This window comes from Amphibalanus amphitrite, unplaced genomic scaffold (assembly GCF_019059575.1).
Source record: "Amphibalanus amphitrite isolate SeventyFive unplaced genomic scaffold, NRLGWU_Aamphi_draft 000220F_arrow, whole genome shotgun sequence".
NCBI lineage: Eukaryota > Metazoa > Arthropoda > Thecostraca > Balanomorpha > Balanidae > Amphibalanus > Amphibalanus amphitrite.
Genome location: NW_024881715.1, coordinates 499306 through 515427, shown reverse-complemented (window position 1 = coordinate 515427; position 16122 = coordinate 499306). Strand labels below are relative to the sequence as shown.

Here is a 16122-nt window from a genome sequence, read left to right as displayed (position 1 = left end):
GCACCGGACAGCCGGCTCCACCGCGTGCCAGAAAGCAAAAACGAATAACTTCATAAATTAGGCATCTAATTAGGATGAGAAAACACACGCACGGACCTCACCGTTTGATTTAATATCGGCGCCGAGGATTTATTCTTGTCAGCGGCCATGTATATGCATGGCCCGGGTCACGGGTCAGATCGCCCGTAATGGGCTGATTATTGAAACGGCGCCCCCAAAAAGCGGCCACTGGTGCTTTATGCCGGCGGCCGGGTATAATGCCGGCGGGAGAGCGGCCCACCTCAGCCTGAGAAGGGTGAGGTGGGGTGCGCTGGAGGTAGGGGTGGGGGTGGTGGTGAGGGTAAGGCGATCACCGAGCAACGACCGGAAGTCGGGACATCAACCGACCACCGTCAAATGACAATAGACCACGGAGATGGGGTGCAGAATGCAGATGCTGCCATGGCTAGACAGCGGATGAAAACAACAATGCTTGAGAGTAACTGTTCTATGCTTGGTGTTTATTGGTCATTGCTTGACAAGAATTTCATCTCTTTTGTTCGATGTGGTGTTGTTTACAATTGAAACACTATAATTATATAGGCCTTATCATTCGAAAAAGTCACTAGTTTCTACTTGGAAAAAATATCAGATTGCAGAACAGCATGATCCCAAAACCCTCAAATTTCTTCCTTCAAACTTAACAAACCCTCAAATTTCTTCCTTCAAACTTTAACCCTCAAAGTTCTTCCTTCAAACTTAACAAGTATCACATACATCATTAAGAGATCCGTTATGGAGCAGACCCAGCCAGCCATATTACTCAGCGTTCCATTGTGCGTATGGTTCCTAATCGGCCTCTCCATAATCCGGACATATAGCTGCACGCTCAGGGTTCAGCCCAGCGGCCGCACAGTGTCCGAACAGACCGCCTGCGTTACGGAGAGTCTGGTAACGCAGCGGACCGCCACGTGTGCCATGTCTCATATCCGGGTTATTATGAACGGCCGCCGGCCGCTCAGGCGGCGATTACACAGGATTTACGGCGTGCAAGCTGCCAGGGAGAAGGAGAGAGAGATAGAGAGACGAGTACAGAGCGCCGCGGGGTGACTCGGACGACGCTCTCTGCAGATCGTCCCTAAAACTGACGGAGAGTTGCTCTCGCGCACCGGCGTTTTGTTTCGGTTCAGTGCAGCCCGGAGCGGCGAACGTGCCGGGGGAGTCAGTGAGCCCACGCGGCACATCCTTTTGTTGGCTGTCTTCTATGGCCGGTTATAAATCGCTGTGTACAAAGGTGTGTGCCTCGGGGCCGCGGCGGCAATTTGTAGGCCTGGAGAGGTGGCGGACGTGGGATGTCCAGCGCCGGTCCGGTGACTTCATCAGGGCACATGAACGTAGCTCAGCGAGCCCACGGCGGGTGGGTAACGCCGAACCTACGCGCGCTGACGGGAGACTGCAGCGAAACACAAGCACATAACCGGACGGAGACTGCAATAGAGCACTAGACCATAGCGAGTCGGAGACTGCAAGAGGGCATAGGAATATAACCTGAAACGCAATGCAGTGCAGACTTCAGACGCTGCGCGGTAGGAAATGTAAAAGTAATATACCAATGTTTACAGTGCATCCGTGGATACTCTGTCTCTGTTATAAATATGCTATTGGATATAAATTAATTTGTACTCACCTTGGAGAAACCCAACGGCGGGGGAGGACGCGCCTCCGGCTCCATCGACTTGAAAACTGAAAAGAAAGGATTCAGATAATAATTAAAAAGGCTAGATGACCAACCGACAAAGCAAAACATTCACATTCAGTGGCTCACTGCGATTTAAAGGGCGTAACTGCCAGTGGCGTCACCACAATCTAGATCAAGTGCATGTAGAGCCGTTATATTTGATCGCCAAACTGATTCTGACAGCAGATATGTTCCGACCAACAAAGAACGTCGCAGTGCCAAATGTCCGCAACGGCTTGTAAGCTTCTTACAAATGACAGGCTTTTAACTTGTTCTCTGAGCCATAGAGTACCATGATAGGACGTCCCGGCCATATCCCGGGTGTAGACCAGCACACTTCAATAAACGGCCATCTCCCCGAATAACAACTTTGAACAGTGAAGAAAACACTTCCAAGAAATAACATGCTATTATTCGCCTAAGATTATTAATTACAGTTTCGCTAGAACCACACAGTGCAGCGTCCAAATCAAGTCATCAACGAGGGCCACAAACAATAATCACTACATCTGGTGAGAAACTTCGGCGCCATGACATCCCTGAAGACGGAGAGTCTCGGTTAGAGCGGCCAGATAATAGGCAAGCGGTTGTCACCAAGATCGATTTGGTTTATATGGCCTCATCAGTCGGCGGCGTCGACGGAGATGTATCGCGCCTGTCCTGGCCATATCCTGTCGCAGAATGGTGTCATACATCACTGGTCGCTGTCCGGGCCGGCAAGTGATAAATTCGACTCGTTGCCAGACGGGCACTAAACCAGCCATATATCATACTAAGAGCACCGGTAACCGAGATAAGCCATACGCCGCCAGACAGCTTCGGTGTTCGACGCCGACAACGGTTACTCAACGGCGAGGGGTATTGTTCGCCCGCGCCGGGTAACAAGTGCTTTGTTTGAGCAGAACTACTCGGGCTTCTGGTGTAAGACAAACCCAGTACCAGATGTTCAAGTGTGAAAGATAGTGAAGATATTGAGTATCGCTAAGTATGTGTATCACAAAGATATGGTCAACTAAAAATGTAGCCTCATGACCCCTAGCCCCGTAACATAACAAGCCGATGAGTTATCTGAGAAGTGATATTACAAATCACCAGCAAACTTCAAGCTCACTGCCATTCACTGCTCGCTGCAGTTTCATTCTCTCGATCAGAGGTCATCACCCAGCCCGGCAACGGAGCTCCATCTCTATATCATCCCGGAGCGCTGACTCGTCTCTTCTGACCTGCCAAATGCCCCTGTCCTCTCCATCCGACCGGTGACCTCTCTGAGGGCGCGTGCCCGGCACTCTCTCGGCCGACTGTACCGGTGATGAGCCAAGCACCGATCCATCACCGTCCACCGACCGGAATAGGCGACCGGAGCCGGCGCAGTGCTGATCCACGGCCCCCATTCTGTTCCCAGCGAGCCGCGAGCGGCCAACCGACGCCGAGCTGCAGATGCGAGAAGCACGAGCATCACGCGCGTCCGAGTAACGGGCCGAGCGGGCGCCGGAAAAAGCGTCACCTCTCGACTCCAGCCGCCTTGTCATTAGCCGGTGTACCAACAACTGACCGGGTCGAAAATGAACGGCTCGCGCTTTCAATTACGGTTTCAATCACCGACTGAGTGGAGCTTCCTCGGCGCAAAGGTTGTATGGCGTTTTGCAACGCGTGTTTTTGTGGTTTGTCTGCTGTTCGACGGTGTTTACATGACGTGGATTGGACTCATTTGCCGTCTCGGCGTCTTGTTTTCGGAAGGACAATAGGTGGATTTAAAGACAAACGCATTACGCACATTAGAGCAGCGTCCTATATGTCTCCAACAGTGGTGTGGCGCAATATTCGGCACAAAAACATCTGAACTACGAAAATGTTTCAGCTCATGGCCGTTCATGAGGGCAGGGCGGCAGCCACACCTGTTACACGGGATTCTGAAGTCGGGGACAGGTTTGATCAAATAAAAAGGCATCTTAGATGTGATAAACCCATAAAAACATGCTAGATGATGATGCAACGTGGCAGACTCGAGACAGCTAAGCTGGCAATGTGCACGGAAATGCTTACCAACATGTCGTGCTGGCCCAACGTTCTCAGAGTCCCATGCATAATCGCAGAATAAATGGCTCAATTTGGTCTCAGCCGAGATGAGATGAGACGATAATCTGATTTGCATGTTAGCTGCGTGAGTTGGGTGAGCTTGCTGCGCATGTGGGCCAGATTAAAGAGCTGGTAGGTCACTTCCTGACTGGTGGCGAGCTTTTAGATGCAGTGACATTGTCTAACCGGTCCCCGGCATCCATCAGGATTAGACACTTCCCTGTTCGCACCGCGACCACCCAAGTTGCATAAGCATGTGTTTGAGTTATGCTAATTTATAACGATGCACTTCGTTTAAACAGAATTGCAGAGGTGTATGAAAATAATATGGTATGGCTTGAAGTTCATTAGACTAGAAACTTTTCACTAAATAAGTGTAAAAAGAAAAATGTGCTGCATTTCTTTTCACGTAATCCAATGATAAATCAATTACGTTATAGATTACGACGGTCTGTCTCGTTCTCCTAACAAGGCTGACAGTTGCCAGAATGTTAAAGGTTGTAAATGAGAGCCATCAAAGGAGATGACGAAATCGGCCATTCTGCGGCTAGAGGGAGGAAGCAGAATCTCAAAGATTATCCGGAGTGAGGTCATCCCGGAAACACGCACCCCAACAACGTAGCAGTGGACCGCCCTAGAGCTCTGGGGCCGTATTCACGTCGATCATTTTCGTAAGAATTTTCTTACGTTTGACCTACTTCTTAAGTACATTTTTTTGTTCACGTGAGCTCCGTCGATAAAAACTTAAGAAGTGTCGACGTGAATACCAAATTATACTTACGAAAGAAAATCGACTTACGAAGTCGACGTGAATACGGCCCCAGATCACACAAACTGCCTCACCCTGCTTTGCTTAGCTTGTAATGTGACTTTACAGAATGCTCATTCTAAACTTCGCACACCAAGGTGCTTTTCGATGCATGGTACATACGTACTAGCTAGAGTTGTTTTTGTTTTTGCTTTTTTGACAGAGTGCACCAGCTGGTGAAGGCTTGTTTCTCCTTCCGAACAAAAAAACAAAAACATTAAATATTTTGCAACACGAAACGTGATAAGCCATAAAAGCTTATTTAGTCGTGGATTCCCACAAGTTCCAAGCTTATAACTGCAATCATTCCCCAACGGGCAATTCTGCCTCCAATACTTGGACAGCGCAGGTGATATTGTAAATGCTCTCATGTGCACCAGTATATTGTGGTTCCACTTGCATTAATTTACGGTTAGCCTGTAACGTGTCCCTGAGAAAAAGACGTAGCATTTGAAATGGACGAAATCAACAACCAGGAGGTGAGCGGTAAATGATTTAAACGCAACTACACTGTCATTACTATGCATGCAATCGAATAAATCATGTCATTCGAGCAGCCGGAGGATGCGGACGATAATGGGGATGTGTTGCTACCTGTTTATGATGCGGAACGGAGACCGTTCTGCCGATTCAAACTGACATTTGGCATATCAGGAGCTAATTTCGTAGGGTGGAGCCGTCGGGCGTCAGAATGAGTCTAATTATATCGATAAGAGTAATACATGTCATGAGACGTGTAACTTTGATTTAGTTCATATGAAAGACGTATGAGCAGACATCCCGGTATTACGTAACCCCGGTAACTACGAGCTGTGAGTGTTCGGTAACTGGTTAATTTACTGTTTTCCCATTTCGTTTTGTATTCTTGTTCTTGGTAAGCACGCTTTGTTCTTTGTGACTCATTTAGTGTGTTCATTACTTAGAACATAGAGGTCTATTCTTGTCGTCAGCGTATGACGCTCGGACATTGTTCTACATATGCGAAGGTCAGCTTTGACTCAGTTTATAGTTCGAACATAGAGCTTCAGTGTCACACAGCAGCGAAACATCTCAGGATTGACTAAGCGTTTTGCAAAGAAAGACAGTTACAAAGGCAGACCTACTTACCTACACCGGGACATATTGAGGCATGGTAGCTAAACCGAGATCGAATTGCATTGCATTGTTTAGAGCCTTCTCATGTTTTCAATACAGTAATCCATCAAATAATATTTCATCATATGCCATAATAAGTGAATAATGTACTGCTAACTGCAACACTCTGCCACCCTCCCTTCACCAAAGCAGAGGCCGTAATAATCAAATATTCACCTAGTCCGCCCTGCGGCCGGCTAATTGTCTGGCCCGACCTGCGGGCTGCCCGTTCTCGTTATCTGAACAGGTATGTGGTCATCTCTGAGCCGATCAGATCAATACTGCAGAGCTTCCCACGTTGTGGCGGGCCGTGCACGTAGACCGCGAATTACGTATGCGTCCGCGCCGGGCCGGGGTCGCAGGGTCGCGGGGGAGGGGCGGGGCGCCCGCCAGCGGCGTGGCCACGTCGTTCGCCGGACCGGACGGCCGGCGGCCGGCGTCGCGTGCTACGAGGTGCTAACACGGCGCCGAGTGGCCCCGCTATCACCGACGGTTATCGATGGGAGCTCGACAGAGAAGTGCTGGTCGGTGGGTCGTCTGGGGTTCGCCACCCACCCGTCTCCCGCCGCCCGCCGCCCGCCGCCCCGCTGCAATGCTCATTGCCCCGCCGCCCGCCGCCCGCTGCATTGCCGCCCCGTTGCCCGTTGCCACCACCGCCGCCGGCAGCGGGGTCGTTGGATCACACAACCTCGGATGTGGTGCCACGCCGCTCGGGACGGCCCAGGTCGCAGTTCGCGGATCGGATGATGTGGCGAAACCACCAGTGAAAATATGGGCGAGCGCCCAGTAGCCCGAAATAGCGCAGAGTGGCACACTGCATTGCCCGAATACCGCTACCCTACTCATGGCGGCTTGTTTGGCAGAGAAGTAACGGCGTACCACAATTAAATGACGGGTGCCGAGCATTCGATTTCCAGACCTTCTGTGACTTTTCAAAGCAAGTTCTCTGAACCATGGAAAAATGGCGAGCTTCGCAAATGATGGTTAAAAACAATCGGTAAAACCCGAAACCAGTAACAGCCCTCAGTCATTTCACTCCTGAGAATTGCATTGTATTAGATTGTAATCCGTATATCCTCGGTTAGCAGCCCTAATGAAACTTGGCTTAGCTATGCATTGTGGTTATCTTTTGACGTCAACAAATGGTTCAGTTAGCGAGATGAAGAGCAAAACAATAACGCCTAAGTAAAAATGGCTGCTGTGTTAATTAACCATCAGACATGGGTTCACTTATCTCAAGCATATCGCGAGCATCTACCACTTTTTCTCCTAATTAAGACATTGTCTGTCTCTATTTTGGCGCTTGTCAGTCCATTGACTCCGTTGCACAGTTCCCAAGATACCACTCAAATAAGTGTGGGAACTTCAGTCCCGACAAACAAAAAGGCTTAACATTTTAGATGTTACCGTGATATCGGACCTGTATGTAGGCATACTGTCCTAAACCTACGCCATTCAAAATCCGCCACAGCAGAAGAGCAGCCTAAGCAGAGGAGCACAGTTCACTATTTCGTGGCCGTCACTCAGCCGGCAGTGAGGCGTTTCTGGCGCCGTTGCGGCGGCGTCTCGGTCGTGACCGGTCGCGGCCGGTGGCGTCTCGGCCGGCTGGCTGGGCGTGCCGTCGGCGGCAGCTCGTGACCAGGTCACGGGACACCAGAGACGCACCGGCAGCGACGCGCTGATTGAGCCCCTTTCATCAGCGACGCAGCTGATTTCACACGGCCGGCCACGACCAGCGCGCCACGCCGCGCGCCACGGTCTCGCCACACTTTGTGCTTTCTCGGCGGCGCGCCGCGCTTGTCTGCGTTAAGTTCGCCTCATTTGCGCTCTGTTGGTGAGTGTGTGCTAAATTGGCGCCCGGCGGAGTTAGTGGAACGGAGTTGTGGGAGAGGGAGTGCGGTCACCGTTGGAAACTGGGGATCTGACCGGCTCGACGGGCCTGTGGGTTTGCAGAAATACTGTGGTGGGCTTTGCAGTTATATTTTTACAGTGATGCTGTGGTTGATTTCGACCACTTCTGACCACACTGATTCTGCAATGCCTGTGTGATCAGTAGAATACATACAACAAACGTGGCCACTGCAGGACACTGGGAGACTGAGGTAGACATGTTGCAGTAAGCCACTTTGCGCTGCAAAAGTACGACAGGTGTTGAGTTTCTTTTTTAGTAAAAAGGTAAATGGAGAGATGTATTATTTTCTAAACATAGTTTAGGATTTTATTTTATACAATATCATCTATACAAACAGGCGGTTTGGTACTTCCAAAGCATGTCCCGACTTCAATGTTTAGCCTCAGTGATAATCGGCGACATTTCTAGCGGCTTGGTCAGTATGTGTCACACCAAACCGGTAATATGGCTGCGGTATCTTGCGGTATTTACTCATTTCATTTTTCCACTGTCTTCCCGATTCACATCCCCGCTTTTTACAGATGTCACCCATCTGATAGTAGCCGGTCTATCTCAGTGAGAACGCTGGCAACTCCGCCTCTCCAGCCCGCAAGCCACACTCGGGACGGGGAGAGGAATTTCCCCGTCCATGCCGGGAGAATTTCCCACCGAGTGAGGCTGCGTTCGGCAACCCTGCCCAACCGTCCGGACATGTAGGCCAGTTTGAAGCGGGCGCAGGCCCCGGTCTTTGGCCGATCTCGCCGCCAGTATGCAGATGTTATCTTTGAGACTGTGCAGACCTAGAGATGGTTCCCACCGTGCCATTAACTGGGAAGTGACTCACAGACACGGCCTGGGAAACTAGCTCAAAATGACGAAGTTATCCGATGTTCGCGCCTCACATCGACACATATGGCACATACGACACATGAACATTGGACATTGAACACATGCCAACAAATATATATGTAAGTCCGGAATTTGTGCATGGCAGATCATCACAAAATTTGGAGAACAAAACAATCAGATACAGCATGCAGATTGCTGTTTAGTGGCACTAGTCTCTTTTTCTTGGCGTGATGTTGCAAGATACGTGAAAGTTCTTTTCCTTATCAAATTGATGTGAAATGTGAAACGCGTTCTCAAATAATTTAATAAAAAGAAAAACTGGACTAGAGTAGATTATGGCATTATCTGAGCTGAGAATTACATAAAAGCTATTTCTACTTTTCACCCGCCTTACAAGAGCATACAGCGCCGATTGTTGAGGCATTCTGCTGCGAAAAGATAACCACTTTGTCCATCATTTCTCGCATGCCTGAATTGTCGCTAACCTCTCCTGTCAGCGTTCTTCGACAAATAATTGGGATCATTCGTCTGCCAGACCCAGACGAGAGCCACCGATTTGTCGCAATAAATGTCAATTAATTTCAGGGGGATGCAACGATGTGAGCACTGAGCCAGTTTGCAAGCTTAACAGGCAATCGAAGAGATCCTCTTCAAAAATAAAAGGGACCGACCGCCAAAAACTCTGCAGAAATGCAGTAGAATCTGCTAAAGCGCGAAGCGTCTGGACCATCATATAGGATATGGCCTGTCGAAAACATTGCTTATAACTCATCGGCATAATCTGCTCTGGTGGACATTTAGTGCGAATTAGGACAAAGAATAGCCCATCATTTTTCACGTTAAAAGCTCCTTGGTAGGTTTTCTGGATCCTCCTTTTCATGCGACGAGCCTCTAAACCGCAGAAACATTTTGTGTCTCGCCAAAACCATTGATTGGCCTTATCATTTTCAAAATCAATCGCCATGCCCGGTGACATTGCAGTAATAACCTATAAACATACAAAACCGTGCAAAATTAAATTGTCCATTAATAATTCGTGTCCAGAAACCTTTTGATGTTATTGTTCCCCTCTTCACTGCTTCGTCATCTTTCTTCCTCCTTAGAACCCCGTAATCCCACTCGATATTCTCTCTTCTCTCTTCCGCACTTCTCTCTTCACCGCTCGCACTCTGACCACTCACAGTCCTTCTCTGGTTTCTCACAGTTCTACTCGAACCTCTCACAGACCCGGAGAGCAGCGAGTCGTCTCCCGAGTGGCAGCGCGGTGCGCAGCTATCATTTATTCAGCGCAGTAAACGCCGCAGCGCGCCGCCTATTATGACCGACTCGGCTCACATCGGACGACCACACAATAGCACCGCGAATAAAAGCCGCACTGCACCGCGTAAATCGCCACCGGGGCATCAACGTCGGGACCGCTCTCGTTTGGCTAGTGTGGACTGCGGGGCGGCGGGGGCGGAGGCGGGGGCAGTTGACGGGGGCGGGGGTCGCGGGGTGCGGCGGGGGCGCGGTGGGGTGGCGGTCAGGGGTCACAGACGCGGCACTGGGTCACACGACCCCATCTGGTGTCTAATTTAGTCAGAGGTTGGGACCTCCACTAAAGAAAGAGGCTGGCTTCGATGGTTCGGTAATTGGTTGCTTCATAACCGGTGTATAAAAGAATTTACCCTTATCAAACATTTTCGTACTAAACGAAGTTACAGTGCAATCATATAGCAATGAACGATTCAGTGTTGAAGTGGGATGCACTAACAATTCATATGGCTTGCGTTCTCGCACGCACTGGCGAAGTGCCACTGAATGCTGCACGGTGGCGCCAGACCGGTGAGAACGCGAGCCATCAGACGCTACCGTTGGAAGGTATCGGCCTCTCTCCTCAGCGAGATATGTTGACTCATCGCGGGAGTGACAATAGAATCTGACTCCCCGCGGCGGCCGGGTATCGGACGCTGCTTTCGGTCGCTGTCGAGCAATCAGCCCCGGCAGCTCAGATGTCGCTCAGCGGTCGGATCGGAGCCGAGGCAGCCGACCAACTGTGCAGTCTGTGCAATAAGCCGACAGGAATTCAGCATGACACTCCGAATCAGAGATGAGTCCAGATATGGAGCCGCGCAAAACGGGGCCGGTCGAGAGCTGGTCAGTGGTCACTGGATCAGCTCAGCGCCACTAGCTGAAACCCGGCCAGCTCCCAGGCGGGAATATCGGAGACAAAACGGCTTCCCGGCGCCTTCTCATGCGTAATTGTCTCCTCGGTCCGGTGAGCCATCATCAAACGGAGCGTAGCGAATGGTTCTCTGACGCGGCAGCTACCGCGATGAGGGCGATGAGTCGCGCCTTTCGCCACGGCGGACGGCGCAAAAACGACGCACCAGCGGCGATCGGCGGCGTCGGCCTCGCCGCTCGGTTCCGGACGCGTGGGAATCGGACCGGCGAGTGGGTAATTAGCACTCCCAGAGCCCGGCCGAGGTCGGGTTGCAGTACCTAGTGGGACGCTGCAGACGAGCCAGACATTCCACCGCCCCCGGACTCCCTGCCGCCCCCGCCCCCGCCCCCGCCGCCGCCGCCGCCGCGGGGCAGGGCAGTGCGATATGGCCAGACGATCTCGGCGGGCGGCGCTCGGATCCGCGGTCCATCCAGAGAGCTCTAGGTGGACCGGTTTTCCAGTCCGGCTCGTCTGCAGACCTGGCATGGACATTATCGACTGCCGCTATCAGCGGTCGATCGGCGGGCGCGGCGCTCGCGTCCCAGTCTGGACCGTGCGCGCCTCGAGAATCGGTGTACGCACGATGTTGGAACGGTCGTAATCCCGGTTATACACTGCTTACACGGCACCGCCCGCCCTGGCGCTGTGTAGGCTCGAGTGAGTTTACCCTGTCTGCCAATTAGGCGTGTTATGCACCACTGCTTAGTGATGCGTGTATAAAATGTGGGTGCGAATATGTTACATATGCATACCTACATGTTGAATAGATGTCGATGTGACTCAGGCTGTCAATTAACTTTTAATCGCATTGATATCGTACTTATCTTCAAATGCCTGAATCTGGTAGCTTGCAGTTCCTATTCGATTGCCAGCAAATCGCAAATGATGTATGTATATTAAGAGAGACAGGTCCCGCTGGATTCAACGCAATCCACAACCACCCAACCACCCCCTATGTGGGCCGACCAGGGACCGTTTACCGCCCTTCACATCTCACCTCTGTCAGTTACGGTTGGCTGGCCCACCGTGCGCGCAACCACGCACCGTTTGGGGTCGCAGATGACCCCAGCTGAGCACCATCGGCCCGTTCCGCACTCCGCTTCCCACAGGCTCTAAAAATGGGTTTAAGTAGTATTAAAAAGCCCCTTCGCTGCGGTAGATGTAGGCTCGTGATTTGATTCATCTTAGATAGATGACATTTAACTGCAAATGACGTGTGATATATCAATTTCGTGCGGTACTTTTGCGTTGCATGATATATCTTCACAGCGGTCTGCGAGAAGGCCCTGTAAAAATGCCCTGACCGTTTACCATCTCCTAACTCTTACGATCCCTCAAGCTGTTTGCCCAACCACGAACGTGCCATAAACGCGAACTTCATTCATAATCAGTAATTCCTTTGACCACCTAACGGGTACTATAAAATCCACCATGACAAACGTTCAGGCGAAGTAGTGTTCCGTTAATCTAGTTCTACATAGTTGATCCACACAATCGCATACCTGGATCAAATTCAACAGACAGCCTTCTCCAAGTTTAGCCTGGTGGTCCGCCTGTTGGAGAATCTGTCGGTCTCTCATTTTGCAGTCCGTCAGTTATTACCTCAGTCTCTCAGTCTGCCAATGTGCCAGTCTGTCATTTTCTCAGTCTGTAAGTCAGACGCAGTCTCCCAATCAAATCATTGCCAATCTGAATAACCTACCATTCTGTCAGTTATACATATCAGTCTGTCAGTCTCTGTCAGTCTGTATCTCAGCCAGTCAGTCAGTCTGACAGATGGACTCAGGTCATTCCTAGTGTCGGTCCCGCTCAAAGTTCGCACGGTCTCTCAGCATGCACTGAAGAGCGGGCGGCGCGCGCAAAAACGCAGCCGGAAACGGCGGGAGACGGCGCCAGAGCGGTCCAGCCTGCAGCGCGGGAACAAACCGGCTCAGCGGCCATAGACTGATGTGGTTCATCAGAGGTGAAGGCTGTCCATGCGCAGATAGGCGTGTAATTAAATAACTAATACTGGGGCTAGTGGGTTATATAATATCTAACGTTCTATAGCATGATGTTTTCAAACATAAAAATATTTCAGCCTGTTATGTTTTCCGTTCTTCCTTCAAGCATGATTAACCTCTCGCCTGTTGATCTTTTATCGTATGCATACATGCTCTGTTATTCATTTCATCTCCTTGAATCCTGAGCATGCATGCCAGTTTTGCGTGGCAACCGTGCATCATGCACCGACATTTCAGCAGCATGTTTACGGTAATTTAAGCAGATTGTGCTACTCAGTTGGCGATAACGGCGCTGGACTGGTCGGACGTTGTAAGCCTCCGGGGCTGGCTGAGAATGCGGAACACTTTGGGAGCGGCCAGCCAGCCAGTTGACTAAACCGAGCCCTCATACCTACGAGTACGTGTGACGTAATAACTGTAACGCCACAGTTGAATTTATGCCTGCTCTCAAACCGGTGGAAAGCAAATTAACCGCGCGAACCACTCCAAATGGAGTTCGGCGGTGGTCGGTCGAGGCGGTACTTCGACCATCGACCGGGTCCGTTCGCAGCCATTCGCACCCAGCTATCGCAATCTCTCATGAGCGCAGCGCTTCTAGACGGCCGACTAATTGGTAATTGCAGGTCCCGACAAGCAGATCCGCCCTGGAAAGGTTTTAAATAATCAACTTTCAATCTCATCTGGTTTTTGCACTTGGGAAACCTAGATTAAAGTGCTCACGGTGTGTGTATAGATGGTCCAATGTTGCATAACCGCTGGTTGTGGGCCGCTATTCGTTATCAGACGCTAATTAATTGGGGCTAGAGGACTGGTTGCGACACAGATTACAACGCTGCCTCGATTATAGCTGGGGAGATGTGACCCCATTACATGGAACATCTTCGCATCGGCCCTCAGCGTTTGATGTTTCTAAGCCATGAAATTAAAGGAAAGTAATGCAGCACACGCCGCCCCGCTGAGGGAAACATAAACAGCAAATCCGTAAACATTATCCACTTACAGTATTTAATGACAACATCCCAAGAAGTACTCTTCAGGGAAAGCGACCGTTTCAAAGAGAATATTATATATCTGAGTTTAACTAATTTCGTTTTTAGGCATAAACGGTGCAGTCTATCCTGCTCAAATCATTCAGCGAAATCGGGCGGTGCGTTTCTAGTAGCATGGCCAAATCAGATAATCTGCTGAGGCACGGCCAGCGTTATAATTAGCTTCCCCGATTCACCAGAACTCGGCTACTGTAACATACCAGGATCCGATGTGAAGGCTGTGTGCAAGGGCGTCCCATTCTATTCTGACAAAAAGCATGAACTTCTTATATGTAGTCGTGCTATCGTAGCCAATTTGAATTATCACGACTAGCCGATGACTGGCTACGAGATGTGACGCTTATCGACAAGCCACTGAAGTCACTGATTAAGAAATGACGATCGTCCCTTCAAAAATAATAAACACCTCGCATCAACGGGCTGTCTGAGAAATATCAAACTATTTGAGACATCTGCTTTACGATTAAAATGCCTGTAATTACTCATATGAAACATGGCCTAATAATTGGCAATATTTCCTTTAAAAAAGATATTCATAACAATAAGGTTTCCTTGGCGTTCCCTCTCCCTATCTCTCTTTTCGTTTTTGTCCTCCTCTCGGCTTTTCTTTGCCACTCTCCTGTTTCTGTACGACCTCCATTCTGTTTCCATATTTGCCTTATTTTATCCATCTTCTATTCCCCTTCGCCTCGTCTTTCTTTCGAAAGATTCTCCGCTCTTGTGCCCATCTTCCAGCTACATTGTTCAGTGTTCACTGTCTACTCTCTCCACACCCCTGTCCTCTTTCTCAACATAAACCCCCCTTCCTCCTCTGACCATAATACCCTCCATACTCCTGCGTTCTCACCTTGCTGGAAGTAGTTGGCCTTTCTCAGGTAGACGCAGACGAGCGCCATCAGCTGCAGCTGCGAGAGCCGCTGTCGGGTGCTGGCGGGCAACGGTAGCAGGTCGCGCAGTACCGCGATCTCACTGTTGATGAGGTCGCGACGCATCTTGCTGGCGCCCTTGGTCGACTTGTGGCCATCGTAGCTGGAGGAAAACAGAGTGTAAGAGGGTGGTCCGGAGAAGGGAGAGGTGGCGATGCGGAGCTCAGAGGGGTGCTGGGTCGGCGACGGGCACATGCATAAAGAGCAGACACCGTTCAGTGATTCATTGGGATGATCTCAACATAATGTGCGCCGGGTAATAGACCTATAGATACTCTGCTCTGGGAATAATGTATTACACTTGAATGCTAATTAATTTCTGCGGCTTTCGAGTGGAGAGCGTTGGGCTATTTATTAAACGTCTTACCAGCGCAGAAACTCTGCTGCAAAATATACCAGCGGAGAAAAGGAACAAGTGCTCGCCTATTGAATGTGGTTCTCAGCGGCGGTGATCGGTTGTCTTACATGTCAAACATTCAAGAGTGTTCCTTGCTTAGCGTATCAAAGTGTATATGTTGTAATAAGCTAATCACTATTCCTTAGCCCATGCAGGAATGGAGGCCACAACTCGCAGAGCCGAGACGCTGCACCGTCTCCTGAATCGTACCGCTCGCCATCGCGTGCGCAGCGATAAAATTAGATTCTGATCTGCCATGTCAAAGCGGTTCAAAGGTCATGACAAGCTAACAGCTCTGGGCTAGAGACGTCCACTTTTTATGCCGACCTAATTGGATCAAAACATCGCGAAATCAAAAACCGTGTAATTGGGCCGTGTTTTTGCGTCACGATTTTGACACATTAAGAGCATCGTGCGGATTGGATAATTTGTGTCATGGCTTCAGCATTGGATAGTAATTTGTCTGAACGGTTCCCCTCGCCGCTGCGCTAGTGACTGCACACGCAATTAGGAGGGGATGGGGCTGGTGTCCACCACTTCTCATTTCTGAATTCCAACGGGATGGTTTGGTAAGAGAAAAACGCTGATAGGGTGTCACCATAGGATACTGCAGAGATGAAACTGCCGCCATTGTGACAGCTTGGACAAAACATTGCGAAGTGATTCTATGAATGTAATATAAGGTGGTTATCGTTCGGAATGTACCGTTGCATTGCAATCCCTTTCGGGCATGGAGAGACCTGAATGCTTGCTGAGTGGTCTGCTCGTTTTCAACTGGATTTACTTTGCAGGCAATCGGAACTCATTTATAAAACATTTCCTGTAGATAGCAGGCATCGAGTCCTGAGGACGTCACCTGACGTAGAGCGTTTCAGAACATGTAGCTTTATTGTTATGCAACATATTGCACATTGAAGGCTGTAGTGTCGATGCGTGTACTATGCATTAATTACATGATTTAGATTATGACACATGCTCTGAATCAAGATCTGTTGGAATAAAGAAATGGTCAAGAGATTCACAAGTGCAAACGTGTAATTGTTTGCCTTATTTTTTCCTAATTTCAAAT

The 16122-nt window shown here is 49.9% G+C and overlaps 1 protein-coding gene across 1 annotated transcript in view; it reads right to left on the bottom strand.

Annotated features, from left to right (window-relative positions):
* Positions 1 to 16122, bottom strand: part of LOC122385480 (neuronal PAS domain-containing protein 4-like) — a 76155-nt gene that overhangs the window by 50153 nt on the left and 9880 nt on the right. The window contains exons 3-4 of the mRNA XM_043373806.1: positions 14578 to 14759; positions 1667 to 1722 (exon numbers count right to left, since the gene is read on the bottom strand). Of these exons, the coding sequence (XP_043229741.1) occupies positions 1667 to 1722; positions 14578 to 14759 (238 nt within the window). The remainder of the gene's footprint in view (positions 1 to 1666; positions 1723 to 14577; positions 14760 to 16122) is intronic.